The sequence below is a fragment of the Marmota marmota genome, unplaced genomic scaffold (genome assembly GCF_001458135.2).
Source record: "Marmota marmota marmota unplaced genomic scaffold, marMar, whole genome shotgun sequence".
Classification (NCBI taxonomy): domain Eukaryota; kingdom Metazoa; phylum Chordata; class Mammalia; order Rodentia; family Sciuridae; genus Marmota; species Marmota marmota.
The window spans coordinates 11587021-11606884 of NW_025999880.1; the positions used below are offsets into that span (position 1 = coordinate 11587021).

General features: G+C 57.5%; 1 protein-coding gene across 1 annotated transcript; it reads right to left on the reverse strand.

Annotated features, from left to right (window-relative positions):
• Positions 1-1411: 1411 nt before the first annotated feature.
• Tmem92 (transmembrane protein 92) lies at positions 1412-6123 on the reverse strand. Its single transcript, XM_015495488.2, has 5 exons — positions 5993-6123; positions 3411-3436; positions 2565-2639; positions 2218-2413; positions 1412-1979 (listed from the first exon to the last, which is right to left on the reverse strand). Exons 1-5 carry the CDS (start codon positions 6074-6076, stop codon positions 1866-1868), a joined length of 495 nt encoding a protein of 164 aa, XP_015350974.1. The 5' UTR covers positions 6077-6123; the 3' UTR covers positions 1412-1865.
• Between the last annotated feature and the right edge of the window lie 13741 nt (positions 6124-19864).

Sequence of the window (19864 nt, forward strand, 5' to 3'; positions counted from 1 at the left end):
ACCTGCTCCTGGGTGGCCAGACCTAAGTGCCTCACACACAGTAGGGGCTTTGGAAATATCTGTGGCATGAGAGTGTCAGACAGCTGCCTGGAGAGGTCCCATTTCTTTCATTCCCACCAACAGTGACCAGGGGAGCCCAAGAGGCAGTCACCCTGGGTTTCAGGACAGACTGTCTTCTTCAGGGCACTTGGATGTCACTGAGAAGGAGAAATTAAAGGCCCTATGCCATCTTTGATGACAGGAGGGTGGCATCCAGGCTGAGGGTAACCGCCTTCAGGACTCCAAAGTCCATAGCTCAGTGTCTTCCTCCAGGGGTGGGTGCTCACCAGTGAGAGCAAATGCCAGCTCTGAGACGTCTCTAGTTGGAGCTGGCCACACATGGACACACAGCACCCACAAATGTGCCTCCTGCCCCTTCAGCTAGCCCCTGGGGCTGCAGGGAGACTCCACCTACTGTGGGCTCATTCCCCACTGCCACGACTAGGCTGTCTTATCAGCAACTACTCTTCTTCCTTAGGCCGTGTCCTATCCCTGACATCTTTGGGGATGCCTGTGCCATCTCCAAGCCCTGGTCCTGCCACCTGCCTGGGTCCGGGTGCCATGTTGGGAGAACCCCTGTCAGCATACCAGAGCTACATCTACCTCCAGTTGTCCTAGGAGCTTTGGCCAGTCTTGATGCTGTGCTCTGCACCTGGAGAGGAGGGCAGGGTACAGGGCAAAGGTCGGGTGGAGGCGCCTGGCACCGGTATCTCCCTCACTCTGCACCACCTAGGCGCAGCTCCAAGCTCCAGGCTTTGCTGCAGACCCCATGGGACTAAGCCCAGGGAAGCTCCTCTGCCATACAGGGGAGAATCTTCCTCTTAGGGGCTCAGACTCTGAGGTGGGGCTGAGCTTCAGTGCCCAGAGTTTACACAGGAATGGAAAAGCACAGCAGGATCTGCCAACTCTTCTCCAGAAGATTCCAGGGTGGACTAATCAAGGACTCCAGGGGCTCCAGTCCACCGATGCCCAGCCCCATGCATTCGCCTCTCCTGGCCTCCTCAGCACCCCACCTTCTCCCAGTAGTCTTGTTTCCAAGCTTCAGGCTTTCCCTGGGGTCTCACCAATACACAGCGAGGCAGTCCCACATTTCCCAGGGGAAGCAGAGTGAGGATGGGATGGGGAAGTCACACAGCTGTCACCCCCAGCCCATTTCCAGCTCTTTAGCACCCAGAGACCTCAAGGAACTGGAGGTCCGAGCTTGTCCAGCATGGATGGATCGTCTTCCCAGGCTGACGGTCAACGGACTCATGGAGGGTCATCATCGGATCTGTCATCGGATTTTGGTGCTGCGTCCCTCTCCCTCCAGCCCCTAGTTATGTCAGAGCCCACGCCCCGCCCACCTCCTCACACAGCCAGAGGCAGATTCTGGTCACAGTCCGCTAAAATTTAATGACCACATGTGTTTGGAGCATGTGTTGGGGGTGGGTACAATGCGGTCTTCTCCATTCAGGTGGAGTTCAAGGTGGCTCACAGCTCACCCCGTGCAACCTCCCCAGGGTACAGAAGTGTCTCCATAGTATCAGAGCTAGCTGTCCAGTCATGATCTGTGTGTCTCCAGCGACAGCTCTGCCTCTAGTCTGCAGAGCAGCCCAGTCCACTGCAGGGACCTCAGCTGTGGATATTTTCCTCCTGGCAGCCTCTAACTTGGAAGAGGGGATACTGTGGCTCCACCCAGCCCTTAGGATAAGAGGCAGATGGAGAGGAACGAGGGCAGAAAAAGCAATAAGTTAAATCCAAGAAGGACCAGAGACGTGGCAAGATGGATGGGGATGTTCCAGGAGTCCCCAAAGTCTCTGGCTTTCGCCAGGAGATGGAGGAGGGGCTCAGAAGGCTGGGTTGTCAATGCCCCTCCGCACCCCAGCATACTCTTCAGGGCTGAAGCTGTAGGGAGGGGGCGGCTCTGTGGGAGGCAGGACCAGGGCGGGCTTCAGAATAACCTGCAGGGAAAAGAGGGCACTGGGTCTTAGGACCTGGACCTGGCCATCACCACCCCCATGCGGGCGAAGGCCTGTTCACTGGCCCAGGGGAGGGGGGGTGCAATTATGATATCAGAACCCTCTCCAGGGTTGAAGGGCTGGGATAACTGAGGCCTAATCCTGTCCTTGTAAAAATCTGGACAATCGTGAGGGACAGCTAGCCCAGGAGCAAGTCAGGGGTTGGGATAGAGAGACCCACCTCGCTGTAGGGTGGCGGGGGCTCAGAGGTAGGTGCCATGGCCCTCTCTTGCGGGGAAATGGAGGGTGGGCCTGGGAGCCCTTGGTGATCCTCTGCAGGCTCCCTCTCCAGCTCCCTGCATTTGCTACAGAAGCGCTTAGCCAGGCCGCAGATGCACACGAGGGGCAGCATGATGAGGAAGATGATGATGAAGATCCTAGGGTGGGGGACCGCCAACATCACCCTGAGTGCAGGTCACCCCACCACACTCCCCTCCCGGGCCCACCCAAGCCCCACAGCAGGATGTCCAGGACTGTCCTGTGTGGACCAGGTCCCTCTGTGGATAGTACCAGAGATCCTGGGCTCACCTCAAGGGGCCGGAGAAGATTGTCATCTCCTGGCAGCAGTTGTAACCACAGCATTTGTGTCCTTGGGTGCAGGTGCTGCTCAGGGACAGAGAAATGATCAGTGGAGAGGCAGAAGGACCCTGGCATCCCCAAACATCCATACACTCGAGGCTCAAGCCCCCTTAGGGGGTAGGGGTCAGGCCCCATTCTGGGCTGAGTGGCAGGGCCTGGTTTCCAGGAGCCTCTCATGATGGCCTTGTAGTCCTGCTCTGAGTTACTCCCTACTGGGCCTTACTTTCCCCCGCTATAAAGTGGGGGTGTGAATACCCCACAGCCTCCCTGGGCAGGTGCAGCATCTCTCACTGACCCAGGTGACGTAGACATAGAGGCAATGCCCAGTGTCCCAGAGCTAACTCAAGGAGGAGGAGCAAACCCTCCAAAGCACCCATGGAGTATAAGGTGGGCAGGTGACTTGATGGAAACATTCTGCCCAGACACCCTTGCCCCAGCTCCTCCTCACTGTGCTCAGGCTTCTTGAGGTTTATCTATATATTAGTGTCAGCAAAGACAGTTTGTCCACCACCCTCCAGGACCTGAGACTGCAGTGGGAGGGCTTGGGATTAAGCTACTGACCTGCCCACAAGCATGGGGCTCCCCAGGGTTGGCTGGTGGAGGGAAGGAGGGAAGATCTCTCTCCCCCTCTCCCTCTCTGGAGAGGGGGGGAGTGGTTTCTGACTGGAGTGGGAGGTGAGGATAATGGATGAGCTGTCTGCCTCCCCACCCAGGAAGGTCAGGCAGGGCATTTTTTGGGTTGTCCCTCCCTTCACCTCCCCAGATTAGAAGTTCTAACCAAAGGCCCAGACTTACAAGAAGATATTACATTTGGGTGCCTCCTGTGGAAGAAAAAAGAGGCAGAGGTCAGGACTCATACACTGAGGGATGAGGGTCTCCAATCAGATGTTGCTCAGGTGTGTCACAGCCAGCAAATCCCCAGTGGACTCAGCCCCTTCTTCCCTCTACCATGTCCCCAGGTCATGACTTGGAGGTCAGCTGACCCCTGGCCAGCAGACTGTCCTTCCCCTTCCCAGCATCCCCCAGCATATGCATTCATCCCAAGTCTGGAAGCTCACTCCTCCTGATCACTCCTCCAGTTCTATGCCCACAAGATCTGTGGTCCAGGGACCAGCAACTTTCCTCATTCCTGCTCTGCCCGAGTCACTCAGGACACTACAGGCAGGACGACTCTTGCTATAATGCAAATCAGATCACCTACCAACCTTGCTCTTCAGTGGCTCCTTGGGTACAGACCCCAGTGAGCAGCCTTAGCCCCTCCCCCTCTGCTGTCCCTGGTCCCCTTTCTTCCCCTTGCAAACACAACTTTTACCCCGCCAGAGTCTCCATTCATCCTTCAGATCCCTGCCCAGGTTAAGATGAGGAGAGAGAATCCATGAGGGTGGCCAGGAGTCCTCCAGCCTTCTTTCCTCTCCCTGCCTCCTTCCTCTTCGGCACCCGTTCTCCACATCCCTTGTCAATGCCCATCATACTAGACATTTGACCTTTCCTGGTTCATTGTCTGCCCAGGAGGATGGGAATTCCACCTGGGCAGGGATTTCTGTCTGTTTTTATCACCGCTGAAAAACCTGGTATCAAGACATTTGCCAAATGAATGAACGATCATTCAGTGATTACCTGGTTTCGTTTACTTCTATCCTGTCTGCTCCCAGACTGTGGGGGAGGGATACAGGTATGGGACAAAGGAAATGAGATTATCCATCCCCTGTCCTAGCTACCTGGAACAAACAACCAGGGCTCAGGAACAGAAAGCCAGTTTTGGCAAGACCACCATTATCTTTACACTTTATTTAAAATCATTAAAATAGCAGCCAGGCTCAGTGGCACACATCTGTAATTCCAGTTACTCAGGAGGATCGTAAGTTTGAGGACAGCTGAGATAGTTTAGTGAGACCCTGTTTTTAAAAATAATAATGATAAATAAAAATAAAAAGACTGGGGATGCAGCTCAGTGGCAGAGTACATGCCCCGCATGTATGAATCCCTGGGTTCAATCCCCAGCACCACAGAGTAATAATAATAAAAATAGCATTTCATGTGCTAATCACAACCATAAAGATAAGAGTACCAAAGTGATATTCTTATCTCAGTCTCAGGTTAAGTATCTTTTCATAAGCTCTGTCCTTTAGTGAGGTCCAGAGGAGGAAGGAAACTGCAGAGGTCAGAGACACCCAGAGAGGGTGTCTCCCGAATCCCACAACACACAGGGGTGACTTATAGAACTGAAAGCAAACCACGAGATCCAGGCACTCAGCCATGCCTCTTGCCTCTCAGATCCCATATCCTGTCCTTCTTTTCTCTCCCTGGGGACCCCAACTGAGAAGTGATGGAAAATTAACAGGTTTAATAAATTACTCCCAGTTTCCATTTGGGAGGGGGAGGAGACCTTCTCAGGGATTCTCTCTCCTCATCTTAACCAGCAGGCCATTGGTCTGGGGTGGTTCAGAGCCTGAGTTTTACAAAGTATCAAGGCAATGTGGAGCAGCCCCAGCTTTCTCTGCATGGGGGTTGTTAACAGTGCCTGCCCCTGGGGCTGTTGAGGGGCGTTAAGAGGATGCTCAACTCAGTGCTGCTGTGCTGATCATCCACTGAGGCAGAAGGAATACCACCTTCTTACCCTGGGGAGCAAGCTCCAGACTTCCTTCAGATTCTCCAACAAAAGGAAGTTAAAAATGCCTCTTCTAGTCCCATGTCACTTGGCAGAATTATCGGCCATCCCAGGACAGCATACCCATCTCCGGTCGTTTGTAGAGCTCAGATGCCCCGCCCAGGGATTCCTCAGATCCCACCTGGGGCAAGAGGAGGGCAGGGCTCAAACGCTGCTTCTCTTTAAAAATCAGGGGTTTCAGAAGTCACCCCAGCTTTGGGTCAGGCAGCCAGGCCAAATGCTACTACAGGATGGAATTCTATCCCCACCCCTAGAAGAGGTGAGGGAACCTCCTCTCCTCTAAGGCACAGAGGAACACAGTCCCAGAGAGGTCTGAGACATCCCCAAGGTCAACCAGCCCTGAAGGAACAAGCTGGGGAGACACCTGACCCAGCGTCTAGACCTCACGCCCCGCTTTCTGACGCAGACGGGGAAAGAGTTGGAAGGGCAAAAAAGCTAATATGGGGGTCAAAGTTCCACTCAGAGGCCCAAGGTGTCAGAGGGGTGGAGGCAGATGTGGTCCCACTACACACTACCCCCAAAGGTAAAGGAGCCTAGGTTTTCCCAGGGCCTCTCTTTGTGCCCCCACCTCCATTTCTAGGGGGAAAAAAAAGGAAGTTGCTAATTGCGTGTAGTCACAAGGAAGTCCTGACAATGGGAGATGGTGACCAGGCTCCAGAGGCATGCCCCTGCCCAATAGGGTAGGGCCCGAAAAGCTCCACAGGCTTACCTCCCAGGCGATCGCGCGGTGGGGGCCAGCCAGCAGGCTAAGAAGCAAGGTGGGCGCTAGGCTTGGGACCCAGGCGTCCGACATCCTAGCACCGAAGCCGCTGAGCTTCCGTGTGTAGCGGGAGGAGGGCAGAGGCGGGGCCGCGACCTCTCCCACTTTTCTCCACCTATGGGGCCCGGCCTCGGAATGGGGGCGGAGCTGATGCACCTGGGCTGGATCAGTCTTGGGGCAGAGAGGGGGGAAGGGAGAGAAGTGGAGGGGCGGCGGGAGAAGTCTTGCTAGGGTTTGGGGAATTGCAAGGTAGAAAAGATTCATTGATTAAAAGAAAAAGTCGTGGGGTCAGTTCAAGACTGCTTAGGCATCACAGGATTTAGGTTACCCTGAATCCTAGAATTAAGGAAGTGGTTCTGTGCCTGTCAGGGAATGGGAGAGGGGATGCAGGCAGGGGGAGTGGGGCCCTGGAAGCTCCTTCTCATCTGGACTCCCAGGGGGGCAGAGGTTTAAGGAAAGGGAGGAGAAGGCTTGGAGTGAATCGTGTGTGTGTGTGTGTGTGTGTGTGTGTGTGTGTGTTGGGTGTTGTGTGCAAGATTCACCCCATTGTATTTCAAGAAGGGAGTGGGTAAGAGAGGGCGGCCTGGTGGATTTCAAAGTGACCTGAGATTCTGATTCAGACCCAGAACACAGCATTGGTGCATTGAAGTTCCCGGGCCCTTGAAGTCCTGTGGCAGGTGTACATTTCTTCTTTGCGTAAAGGCGAAATTAAGGTCCTGTGGTTAAAGACATGCCCACTGGGTCCATGACCCGGACAGAGGAAGTGGGATGAGCGGGGGCGCGGGCAAGCAGGCGGGTCGGGATTCCTAAAAGACCAGGCCGGTGCGGGTCGGGCGCGAGCGGCGGGATTCCGACCCCTGGACGGCCACCGCTCTCGGCCCTCCAGGCTCGCGGTGCGGACGAAGTCTGGCCGCCAGGTGGCAGCATCGCCCAGCGAGGACCCCGGGAGCCCGAGGCGCGCGCACTGGACGTGGGGCTGCGCTGGGGCTGGGACCTGGCGCCCTCCTAGCAGTCCTCACCGATCTGGCAGGGTGGCCGGTGGGGGCGAGGGACGAGAAGTGAGGCCACCCGGCTGGAGGTGAAAAAATAAGCGGGCGACCCCGGACCGGGCGGAGTGGAGCGGTGGTGGGCGCTGGGGAAAGAGGAGGGTCGCCCTGCGAGGCGCAGGACTAAGGCGCCGCACTCTCCACTCCAACCTCGCCCCTCAGTAGCATCTCGGCTCCTTAGGACAGCAGTCCTCCTTGCCTGTCCCTTCCGCTTTTCTCTGCCTCTCGCCTGTTTGTGCTTCTCTCTCCTGATCGTGTTATCTGTCCCACTGAACTTCTCTGTGTCTTCCCTTTTTCCCCCAGCCTGTGATTTCCTGTCTTGGCTCCCCGCATCTTTGTGTGCACCCAGTTTCTCCCAATTTCTGTGGATCCCAGTTGTTTCCCGTCCGTTTCTGATGTCACTCTGTTGGTCTCAGTGGAGAGTGTTTTTCTGTTTCCATTTTCCATGACTGGGTTTGACCACCAGTCTACTGTCCGTTTCCCCCCATATCTCTCTCTCTCTCTCTCTCTCTCTCTCTCTCTCTCTCTCATCTCCTTCTGTTTCTGTCCCTGTTTCTCACTCCCCTCTGACCTTTTTCATTCCTTAGAATAAAATCTTTCCAAAAAACCGGGTGCCTGTGCCCGTGGCACACTGGGGAGGCTGAGCCAAGAAGATCACAAGTTCCAGGATAGCTTAGGCAACTTAGTGACACCCTGTTTCAAAATGAGATTTAATAAAAGGGCTGGGATGGAGCTCAGAGGTAGAATGCTACTGGGTTCAATGACGCATGCACAAGCAAACAAACAAAAATGGAATCTTTTAGTCTCCTGAGCCAAGTTCAAAAGGGACCCGGCCCCAGAAATTCCTCCTCTATTTAAAGTCTAAAGTCTCCGATCTAAAGTGACTAGGAGCTTGGTGAATGGGCTGGGCTGGGTAGAAGCACCTCTCACCTCTTCCCCTGCTGTTGGCAGTAGACCCAGACTGCCTCCCTTCCTAAGGGGACCTAGTCCTGAGAGTGCTGGAACCTTCTCCCAACACCACCCTCATTTCCACCAATTTAGTGAAATTGTTGCTTACTTGGGCTTCCCTCACCCCCTGCCCCTGTCCCTGCACAGTTCCACTAGACCAGCACCTGAGTTCTGTGATATACTCACACCCCTTTCCCCTCCCTGCCACCCTGCCCAGGCCTGGAGCCTTACAGAGGTGTGGGTCTTAGGGAAGAGAAGAACGGCTGAGCTTGAGGGAGGAAGGTGTCCTGAGAAGGGCCTGGTGGGAGACTGGGAGGGCTGGAGAGGTGAAGGGACAAGGCAGGCACCAGTGCCCCAAGGAAGGGCAGGAGGAGGGGAGCCTGACATCACTTCCTCTCTGGGTCTCTGGCATCCACCCCACCTGCATCTAGGATTCCCAGAAAAAGGATGCCTAATTAAATTTGAACTTCAGATAAGCTACAAGTGATTTTCTTTTAGTATAAGTATATTCCGCCAGGTGTGGTGGTGCACACCTGAAATCCCAGCAGCTCGGGAGGCTGAGGCAGGAGGATCGCCAGTTCAAAGCCAGCCTCAGCAAAAGCGAGGTGCTAAGCAACTCAGTGGGACCCTGTCTCTAAATAAAATACAAAATGGGACTGGGGATGGGTCTCAGTGGTTGAGTGCCCCTGAGTTCAATCCCCAGCACCCCCCCCCCCAATAAAGTATATCCCATGGACTTATACTAAAATTTATTTGTTGTTTATCTGAAATTCAAAGTTAAATAGGTGTCCAGCATTTTTATTTGTTAAATTGGGCAGCCCTATCCTTCCCAGTGGAAAAAGTGAGGTCCCTAGAACTTGCCCTATTGGATAGAGTCCAAAGGATCCCCAGAACCTGCCTAGGGGCCCTCAGTTGTTTCCATGACACCAAACTTCCCCTCCACGTTCCGTCCTGCAGATGGGGAAGGGGCAAGGAGCCCAGAGGTGGGTGGTCCCAGGGCAGGTCAAGAGCACCAGGCCCTGGTCAGCATTCACCATGGCTCCAGCATTCCTGGTGGGTGAAGTCAGATGCGGGGTAGGGGTTCCATGGGGCCCCAGGCTGAGCAGAGAAGGGACTGTTCTTGTCTAGGGGTAGGAGGGTCCCGTGCAGGGACAGCACCCCTCTGTTCCACACTTAATCCCACACTGGAAGGGAAACCCGCGCCTGCATGCATGGGTCTGCTCAGGCATGCGGGGACATGGGGGTGGGGTGACCCAGAGACCTCATGCAGTCAGTGGGTCCCTGTGGATTCCACACCAGATTCCATCTGGGGTTTCCCAAAAGCAGTAAAGTCAAAATATCTTCATATGCTCTCGCCTTCTCCCTGGCCCATTTATTGAAGAACGGACTGATTGTGCGTCCTCCAAGGGCCCAGCTGGAAGGGCCGGCGAGGTCAGCAGGCCCACCCACTCCCTTCTCAGAGAAGGCAACTGGAGCCCAGAGGAGCGGGAAGGCCAAGTCACACAGGACATGAGGGCTGAATCAGAACCAGAACCACACAGGTCCTGGGACCCCACACCCAGCACAGGCAGACTGCGGAGCTGCTTCTCCCTTGGAGGAAACCCCATTGGGAGTTGGGGGTGGAAGCCATGCCCAGCCTGGCCCAGCCCAGCCAAGAGGAAAGAGCCAGACTGAGTTCTGTCCCACTTAGCATGCTCCCACTCCCCCATACTGCGGTGGACAATAATACCTGTAACAGCTAGTGGGACACTGGGTGGGCTCTCCGCTAAACTGGCAGAATGCTCTGCTGTAGCCTGGCTCTGCCTGTAGGGGCAGTATTGTGTCATGTGAGTATGCCACCTACTCTGGTATGCTGTGTGACCTTAGACATGAAACTGCCCTTCTCTGTGCCTCTCTAAACTGCTCTGCTAAAGTTGGGGCTAGGAGTTGTATAAGAGTGCCTCCTGCACCACATAGACTGTTGTGGGGATGATAGAGCTCCTCAGTGTCTGGCGTACAGCACAGTCAAATGTTGGCTGATGTTTTTTGTTCCTGGTACAGAAAAGTGGCAAGGGGCTCTTCTCTCCATTCCAACGAGAGGCAGAGTGAGATGTCCAGGAAAAGAGAGTCTCGCCTCCCTCCCAGGGCCACCCGGGCTCTCTGGCACCGCTGCACATACCTGGCTCGTTAGCCCCCTTGCTAGTAGGTTAGAGAGGGCTGGGCTAGTGGGCACCTTAAAGATGACCTGGTAGGACCCTCTTGGAAGTAGCCCTCGGGCTGGAGATCCGAGTGATTCTACTGTTCCTGGTGCACAGTCCCCTTTCTGCTCCCTCCCAGCCCACTGAGCCCGGTGCCCACCTCTACCCTCAGGCCGAGAGCTCTCAGGACACACAGGAGACTGTGTCTGTCCCAGATGTCCCCTCCCCTCATCCCCACTGCCATCGCCCTCATGCTGCCTGGCTCATCGGCGACATTACGAGCACCTTCAATGAGGCCTGTAGGCTGGACTCCCTGTAGCCCCTGGTGAGACATGTGACTTCTCCTGCTTCAAACCTTCAGAGGCTCCCACTGCCACCTGGACAAGTCCCATCTCAGGAGACCGCCAGGGTCCATAACCGGCCCTTCCAATGTGAGCTCCCTGCCCTCCTCCCCTGCTCTCCAGCCCCTCACCCTACCCTCTTTGCCTCTCCGCTGGCCTCTGCTGGGCAGTTTTGTCCACCTAGAACACTTCCTCATCCTCCTGTCTGAAACCCAGCAAATTCTTCAAGGCTCAGCCCAAATACCCTCTCCTCCAGAAAGCCTTCCGGGACTTGGATCTTCCTGCAAGAAGTGATTGCTCCCTCTCCCACTGCGCCTCTCCTCTCCCTGGGCCTTGGACAGCCCTTGGCCATCCTCCCTCAAAGATGTGTGGACCGTCCTAATGTCCCCACCAGGGTGCAGGGGCTTGCCAGCTCTGATTCAGCTTTCATTTCCCATGGTGCTTTGTTCCAAGTAGACACTGGTCCTGTTGTCACTGAATCGAAGCTGGTTAGGGGCCTCCCAGGTCAGGGGCCAGATTTTTCCAAGGAGAGAGGAAATTCATTTCCAAAGTCCCCGGTGAGGGACTCTCAGTTTGAGGGAGGCCTACAGATTGACTGGACTCCTCATCCTCACTTGGAAACCCCCCTTGTGTGCTCCCGGCCCCCAAGGGTATGCTCACACTCATGCACCCCCTCCCAGCAAGAGAGCCCCCAGGGGGGCCGGGCCCCCCCTAAGGGTGCCACAAGGGATATTGGCTTAAGTCCACCCTCCAGGAGCAAGCAGTCAGCAGGGGGCTGCCCATGAGACTTCTTGGCCAGGGGAGCACGGTCTCGATCTCCTTTCCAGCATTTCCTTGGAAATGGAAGCCCACCAGACTTCCTTCTTGGGGTGATGGGGGTGGGGTGGGGAATGTGGCTTCTGGAGTTGACCCCAAGTCTGAGCCGCCAACCTGTGGGCCTGGAGGTTGGAGGGAGGGCCTTACCACCTGACAATTAGCAGTGCAGGCAGCTTATTATCCTGATGAGTGGATTGGAGGGCCAACAGACGCTCACCTTCCCCGAGGCTTAGCAGAGACAAAGACTGCATTTGGGAACCATTATCCTTCCAAAGTGTAGGTTTCCGGGGACCAGGCCAGGGGTGGAGGGGGAAACACCTCCAGGAGATGGAGGGGGTTCAGTAGGGATGGAGAGTGGGGTGGGGACAGTGGGGAAGGGGATCAGAGCTAAGGAGCAGCAGAGCCACCAAGACACAAGCAGGAGAGGCTGAACTGAAGCTAGGTCCCAGGTCTCAAGTGCTCCCAGTGTGCTCCCTCTGGTGCTGTTCTCCCCACGATTTCCCTGCCCCCTCCCCCTGTCCAGTCCTACTCCCAATCGTACCCTCACTGTTTACTCTTTCAGATAGGACCCTGTAGCTAGAGAGAACAAAGAAATTTGGGGTCTCCTGTTTTCCAGCTCTGTTTTTATTGGCCTCTTGAAAGAGAGCTCTTCTGCACCCTGTTCTGAGTTTCTCTGTCTCAGATCCAAATGGTACAGGAGCTCGTCGTGGCTGGGGACTCAGGGCAGCCTGTGTCTGGGGGCCAGGCAGATTGAAGGGAGGGCCTCTGAATGGTCTGGGGGCTCAGACGGCTAGAAGCGATGGTGCCCTCGCAGGGGGCAGGGAGCAGGGACAGCCTGGGAGCATCCCTCCTGCAGCTCCGAAGGCAAACAGTGAGGCCAGAAGGGGCGGGGAGAGGAGGCGGCCTAGACGCATTCTTCCTCAAATCCTGGCCACCCTAAGCAGCCACATCATCTGGCTCCCAGCTGAGGACACACTTGGCTCTAGTTATGTGCACGAACGCATGTGAGGGCGCGTGCACGTGAGTCCACGTCTGTGCGGGTGCGGGTGCACACCTCAGCCCAGCTGCGGGAAGTGATGTGGTGGTGCTCCTTATCTGCAGGGGCCTGCAGGGCTGGCTCCAGGACCCCTCTCCACAGCGGCCCTGTTAGCGCCTCCTCCTTCCCTTGTTAGCGCCTCGCAGCCCCCTCCCTCCCCCTGGCCCTGCTGCCCCCCAGAGAGGCCCCATGGCTTGCGGCCCAGTTCTCGCCTTCTGATTCCACTTCAGTGTCTATTTTTTGAAGCTCAGTTCTCGTCCCAGCCCCTGAGTCCCCTGCCCTCTCCGTTTCCCCCTTGTCCATGTGGATGGGGGCGTTTGCAGAGCAAAGGGGGTCAAGTCAATTTCCCCACCATTTAGCAGCACTCCTCTTCCAGGCTGTGGCTGAAAGAGTGGGGCGCAGCGACTCCCCCATCAACCTTCCCAGCCTGGGGAGGGGGTCCGAGGGGGCTGAGGGAGGGACACAAGTTTGGGAGGGAGCCCTGTATGGGGGCCAAAGCCAAGCAGCCACCCCCACCGAAGCACTGGAGAGTGGGGTGAGGGGCCTGGGGCTGGGGTAGAAGTACCCTTCCTGCCCACCTCCTCCAGGGCTGCTGTGCCCGGCCTGAGCCTGGCTTGTGGAGTGGGACAGGGTGGTCCTGTGCCCGGAGCCAGGTTGTCAGGCCTCCAGGACTGCAGGTTTCCTCTACTGAAGGGCCCCTTCCCTTTGGGCTTTGATGTGTCTGGAGGTTAGTGGAGGATGTTTGGCTTCAGGGCCACAAGCCAGGATAAACTCCTGCTGCCTGCTAAGCCAAACCACTGCCTCCTCAGGGCCTGGCTCTCCAGCCCGCTGCCTCCCCCAGCTCTGGATCTGGCTCCTCCAGGGCCGGTGCTTCTTGTCCTGCCCATTGTGATGAGCACCCAGTGGCCGCTGTTACTGCTACTGGGGACAGGTCTGTGGGCAATGGGTGTCCTAGCCTGGGGCTGGTCCTCCTGCCTGCCAGGTAACTAGGGACCTGCTCCAGGTGGGGACTGGGAACCAGATCCCCACTGTTCATCTGGGTGGGGGCGAGATCGCCTGCGGGGGAAGGGGTGTCCACGTGGAGCTTCTCGCACAGGCTGCAGCTCCTCCAGATGGGCCTGTTCCAGATGTGGGGATGACTCAGCCTGGAATGGGGAGGGTGGGTGGTCCCTGGGGGGATGTGAGGCCTGGAGCCACTGCCAGCTGCTGCTCTCCATCCTCTTGAGCTCCCAGCCCCTAGAAACCCCAGGATGGGTGAAGTGGGAGCTGCCTGGAGCTGCCCAAGTGTGCAGGCTCCCAGTTTCCCACCGTGTTGCAGAGAATATGCAGAGACTGAGGCCTCAGGGAGAGAGGCTGGCTAGGAGAGAGAGGGTGAAGGTAGGGGTCAGCAAGCCAGAGAGGGGCAGGGACAGGAGGGGAGGGGGAGAGACGGGAGGGGAAGGGGCAGGGAGAAGCCCAGGACTCAACTTTGAAGCACGGCACTGGGAGGCGATTGTAGGGGTGCAGAAGACTTGAGTTTGTGTGTGCATGTGAGTGTGCACACGGCCTCGTTGTTGGAGTATAGGTCACCGTGGGGATGGGGAGGGGGCTGGGTTGTGGGCGTTGGGTGAGCATGGTGCGTCTGGCCATGTGAGCTGAGTTTATGGGCTGGGTTTTGGGAGCTGCTATGTATTGGGGATGTGCTGGGGAAGAATGTGGGGCCTGGTCCACACAGTCCACATGATAGAGGAATGAGGAGACAGTATCTGTGGTCAATGACTCTAGTGGGGCAAGGGGCTGTGGCGAGGTATGCCTAGTCACTTGTGCCCGTGGGTGCAGAGGGCACACCTCTCCGCCTGGGAAGTAGAGGGATCCAGGCCCATCAGGCCCTGGACTTCCTTTAGCCTGCCAGGTCCTAGGGTCCTTGAGGATGTGACACCCAGATTCCTGGAGCTGCCGTGTCTCTCACAAGGAGCTGGGCTGGGTGATACGTCTTGTGAGGCAGCTGAGCAGCCCCTCAGCTTGGGGCTGGTGCCCTATAAGCTGTAGTGTGTGGTGTGCTTCTAGGCTGGGCACCTCTCTGACCAGCAGAGCTGCTGTCCCGGCCTCCTCTTTGGCCTCCAGGTAGGTCTGCTGGCAGGACTACCAGCCGCTCCCTGGAGAGGCCCACCTGTGCCAGCCGCCCAGGCCAGGGTAAACAGGGCACTAAGTGTCTGGGTGGTGCCTGCGGGCTGGGCACTGCTTCTTCACACCAGGCTGGGCTCCTGGCCGGGGCTGGGTTGCCTCCTCCAGCTAAATGACAGGGCTGATGCCCCAGGCCCATAAACAGTGTTTTCTGGGCAGGTGGGGGTCATGGGGGCCGTCCAGCAGACGGATAATCAAGTTTAATTGGGAGACGTGTCACTTCCTCCAGGGAGGGAGGGCTGCTGCGGCTGTCTCCCCACCTGCTGCAGGAGTCCCTGCCCCTCAGAGACGGCGCAGGTTGAATCCTCTATTCCCCCCCGTGACACACACATACCACACACACACACACACACACACTCACAGACTCTCACGTACACACACGCCCACACCCACACACTCCCATGATGCACACACTCGCACTCACACACCCGCCCTCTCCCCAGTGTTCCTGGCCCACTTCTCGGCACACTTTGCTTGTGAGTGCACACACCGTGTCAGTGGTGGGATTGGGTGGCCTCCCTTGTGCTGTCCTGGTTCCCTCTTGTCACAATCCAGGGCTGAAGGCCAGAGAGGTTAAGCCCCATCCCCTAAAGCACCCGCAGGACTTGGGAAATTGAATGTGGACCTATCGTCCAGACACTGAGATGCCACCACTCAGCCCCACCCGACCCCGGGCATCTCTGTCCAGTTGCTGGGATGCAGACCAGGAAGCAGCTCCTGGAGCTCTCCCAGCCTCCCTGCTCCCCTCCGCTGGGCACCTATTCCCTCTGGACAGGCTGCGTGGCACCGACCCCTCAGGGGAAGACAGGCAGGTTGGGGCGCTAGGCCTGCTGGGGAGAGGGGCCTTCAGGGGGGGGGGTGGAATGAGGGGCATCAGGCAGAAGCCAGGCTGCCTGAGACAGAGGATGGACAAGATGGTGGAGCCAGGGTAACAACTCCATGGGCTGGGGGGATAGGGAGCAGGCACCCGGCCTGGCCACCGTCTGCCTGTCCTGGGCAAGAGGAAGATGGAGGACCAGGAGGAGACCCTAGGGCTGTCCACAGGCAGAGGCCCTACACCCCTCATAGAGCAGAGGAGGGTAGCCCAGGAGCCAGTGGGCAGCAGGCAGGGGGTCTAGGCTCACAGGTGCCACTCAGGTAGAGAGGAGCTGCTGCCAGGTCAGGGGCTCAGGATGCACCCCTCCCCTCCCCAACTCCATCACTGTCCATCTCTGCTTCTCTCTGACTTTCGCTCTCTCCTTAGTTCCTCTCTCTCCCTCCCGCTCTCTCCCCCTCTCTCTGTCTTCTCTTTCCTCCCCTTCTTCTACTCTCCAGGGCAGCAGGGGTCAGGTTCCCAAAATGGAAGGTGGCATTGACCAGGGAGACCTTCACCCAAGTCCATGTCTCAAAATAGCCACATCAGTTCCCTCTTTATTTGTCCAGAGTCTCCCCCAGGACACCCCTTTGCCTGGTCCTTGGAGCCAGAGCTTGCCCCACCTTGCCCAGTGGTGTGGGAGGAGACACAGGCAGATCTCTCTCCCCTCTCTCTCTCCCTCTCCGTCCCTCCCTCTCTCACTTGTCCTGGAGGATGAGTGCTAAGTGAGCCTGGAGTCTTAGGCCCATCTCTGGGTGACTAGATGATTGGTGTCCCTGGGACAGTCAAAATCTACCCCATGACCTGTGTTAACAGTGCCCCAAAGTAGCCTGGTGTGGACCATCAATTCTGCCCTGGGCCTGGGAGACTCGGAGTATGTCTAGTCTCCCCCACTCCCTGCAGCCCCCAGGAGAGCTACGCAGCCTGCCAGGCCTCACCCAAGGACAACAGGCCAGACAACAAAGAGGGGAGCCGGAGCTGTATAAATAACCCCTTTGGGGGGAGGCCCCCATCTTTGGGAAGGGCGGGTCTGCTTGTTGGAGAGGCAGGAAGGAGAGCTGTGGTTGCCCCCAAGCAGCATGTAATTTAGGATTTATTTTGGGGCACTCTCTCCTCTCTGGGTGGGGCTGAGGTTAATTTAAGGGTTTAATGGGGTTGGGGGGTATATGGGAGGAGAAGGAAGCCCTCCCACTCCGTCCTGGTTCGGAAGCAGGGGGCGGGGATGGGTGGGTGGACTTCCAAGATCCCACTCACCTCCAGGGTCCCTCCTGGTCCCCTCTGCCCCTCTCCTCCTTTAGCAGTAGGCAGAAGCTGGCAGTTCCCTCCAAGGTTTGGGGGTTCCACTTGCAGGTCTCAGCCCTCCTCACACCACGAGGCGCCAGGAACGGCTGCTGGCTGAGGGATGTGGCTGTGGAGGGCTCTGCTGGGTGGCCAGCGGGTGGGGAAGCAGCCATTCCCGGGAGGCTTCTGAGATGCCTCAGCTCTTGGTGCAGATGTTCCACGTCTGTCCTTCCCCGGGCAGCGGGTGCTGCAGCTGATGGAGGAGGTACAGGCTGCCCCAGAGAGCCTGAAGTCTGCAAGGGCCACAGGACGCAGGCCCTGCCTTGAAACAGTGGCCCCATCATAATCCTAACTTGTAGCCTTTCTTTTCTTAAGACTTTGTGGTCTCTGTCTCCTCCTGGAACTTGGAGTTCGTGTTAGGGATTTTTTTTTTTCCTATTTCACATTATCTTCAGCACTTGCCTAGCACAGAATGGGAGCTCCAGAAATACTTCCCGATGAATGAATCAGGTTTGGGAGATGGTCTGGGAGACAGCATCAGACGCCTCAGCCCTGGGGGTGGAGGAAGCAGTGGGCAGTCTACCGCCCCGGGCCTCCAGGCCTGCATGATGGCATCTCTCGCCTTGCAGCCTGCTGCCCCTCTGGCCTCACCGTCAGGGTCATCAGCTGCCCTGAGCTGGGGCTGCCTCCCAGATGTCGCCCTCCTCCCACCTCAGAGCCTTTCCTCACTGCACTCCATCCTCACTTCAGTGTCACATGACCGCCAGCCCCTCCAGGCTCTCCACAGTCACCTCCACCATGAAGCCCTCCCAGCTCCCTCTGCTGGATCTCAATGCCCACGGCTCCTTGGACATCCCCTCCCACTCTGCAGGGCCTGGGCTCAAGGCTTCACCCTCCCATAAACTATAAGACCGCAAAGGGGGACTGGGCTTCCCTGGAGCCTGACACCTCATGGGGGCTCACTTGGAGGAAGGCGCTTGGGGGACAGGGTGGCAGCATGGTTCCTCTCTGCCCCAGATTCCAGGAGCAGTGGGTGAGTCTGTGGCAAGGTGTTGTCGTTGGTGGTGGTGAGGGTGCGATTTCAGGAGCCATGTTGGGTGTGACACAAGTGTCCCTAGGAAAGCTATTGAGCCTTCTGAGAAGAGAGAAGGTGACCTGAGGGATGTTTAGGAACAGTGAAGGGTGGGGTAGAGGAGGACGCGGTGTAAAGGGAGGGGGGCTGGGGATAGAGGCAGTGTCTCCGTCACCAGGCCCCGTGTGGCCCTTCACCCCTGGGCTTTGACTCTGCAGCCAGGCCTCCTTGAAGAACCCCCTTGGGCGGCTCTGGCTGTTTCTGTCTGGGAGCTCTGCAGGCCCTGCCTTTCCCAGCTTTCCCCGGGGCCTGGGCCTAGTCCCTCCCTGCGCCTTCTCGAGGGCACTTCTGCATATCCAGCCACCCCATGGGCACGTCCACCCGGATGCCCTACAGGTGCAAGAAACCCACCGGTGTTCTGCGGCCCCCTACCTGGCCAGATATTCAAACAGGAAACCTGGGACTCAGCCTTAGGCCCTCACCCTTTGTCAGTCGGTCACCAGGGCCCACGGCTTCTGGCTGTCACGTCTCCAATCGGGGCCCCTCTCATTGCTGCCACAGCCCTGGCCTGGCCACCATCACTTCTCACGGGGTCCCTGGCAGGAGCCTCCTAGGCAGTCACCCCGCCTCCACGCTGGCCGCCTTCCAGCCCACCCTCCACACCTTGTTTGGACTTCCTAAAACGCTGCTCATGGCTCCTGCAGCTCCCGGGCCTGGCTGCTCCACTCTGGCCCACGCTCCTGTAGGCTCCGTGCTGCTTCTTATTCCCTTTCCCCTGAGCCTAACAGATTCTGTTCCTTGAGCCACAATGCTCTTCCTTCCGGGCTCTGCCTAGTCATCACACACCCTGGGAAGCCTTTCCTGTGTTCTTCAGACCCGAGCTGAGGTCCGCAGTCCCATTCCAGGAGCTGCTGTGGCCTCCATGTCCCCCATCTCTGCCCTTCACATGGTGATTGGCGCTTTGCTCGGTACATCTGGAAACTCCACCAGGGCAGAGGACATATAACGGGCCACAGGGAGGCCTGGGGCAGCACTGGTGCCCTGGTGTTGTTTGTTGGTGGAATATTCAGTCAAAGGACACTGGTAGGGCAAGAGAGAAGACCCCCAGATGGCTTTCCCTGCTGGCTGAACTCTGCGGCCGTGGGGCGAGGGACAGTTCAGCACCTGGGGACAGAACAGGAAGCTGTGGTTGGTCGGCTGGGCTGGTGGTCCCGGGATGAGGGTCGAGGTTGGTCCTATGGGAGTTGACCTCCCGGGCAACACAGAGAAGAACAGAGTCCAGCTCAGGGCTTCGAAGGCCTCTGCACCTACTGGGGTGGTGCCCAGGCTGCCTGCCAGCTCCCAGGTAACCACGGCAGCCTGGGGTCAGAACGAAGGGCCCACAGACCAATGAGACCACCTCCCGCCTGGATCCAGGGCCATGCCAGAGAGAGAGGACACTGCTCCCTGGAGTCTTCAGATGGCCCCAGTAGAGATCTTCTCTGAGAATCTGTTTCCCATCTTTACGCACAGGCGTTCCACTCCCTCCCCTCATGAAGTCCTTGTATGTTTTAATATCAAAATAACACTCTCCTCACGCACCCCTGGGAAACAGCAGCCACCCTGGGGAGACAGGCAAATGGTTAGGCTTGGGTTGTCTTGCTCCTCTTCCCAGGGCTCAGTCTACCTTCCTGCCCAGCCTGAGAGGGGCTTAGTCACCTATGAAGTGGGCCGGTGGGACTGTCAGCCTTGCCTCAAGACAGATGCCACCACTGAATGGAGCCGAGGGTGTGAGGTCCCACCCGTGGAACCTCAGGGGCCAGGTCGGGTGCCTGGGAGCTGGGCCTCTCCCCAGGCCCTTCCTTGGACTGTGAAGCAGCAGGCCTGGCGCCCCCCTGCCTGGCTCCTCCTGGCTGGGAGCAGGCTGGGGCTGGGGTCCCCGCAGCGGGGGGCCCCTCCTAGGCTAGAGGAAAGGGTGAGCTCACGCTCTGGCCCCAGCACAGCCAGCGGGTAGGAGACATAATTAAAATGCCAGAGGTTAGGAGGTGAAGTTACAATGGAAAGAATGAAGGCCCAGCACTGTGCTACTTCTCCCACCCTGTTCCCGCT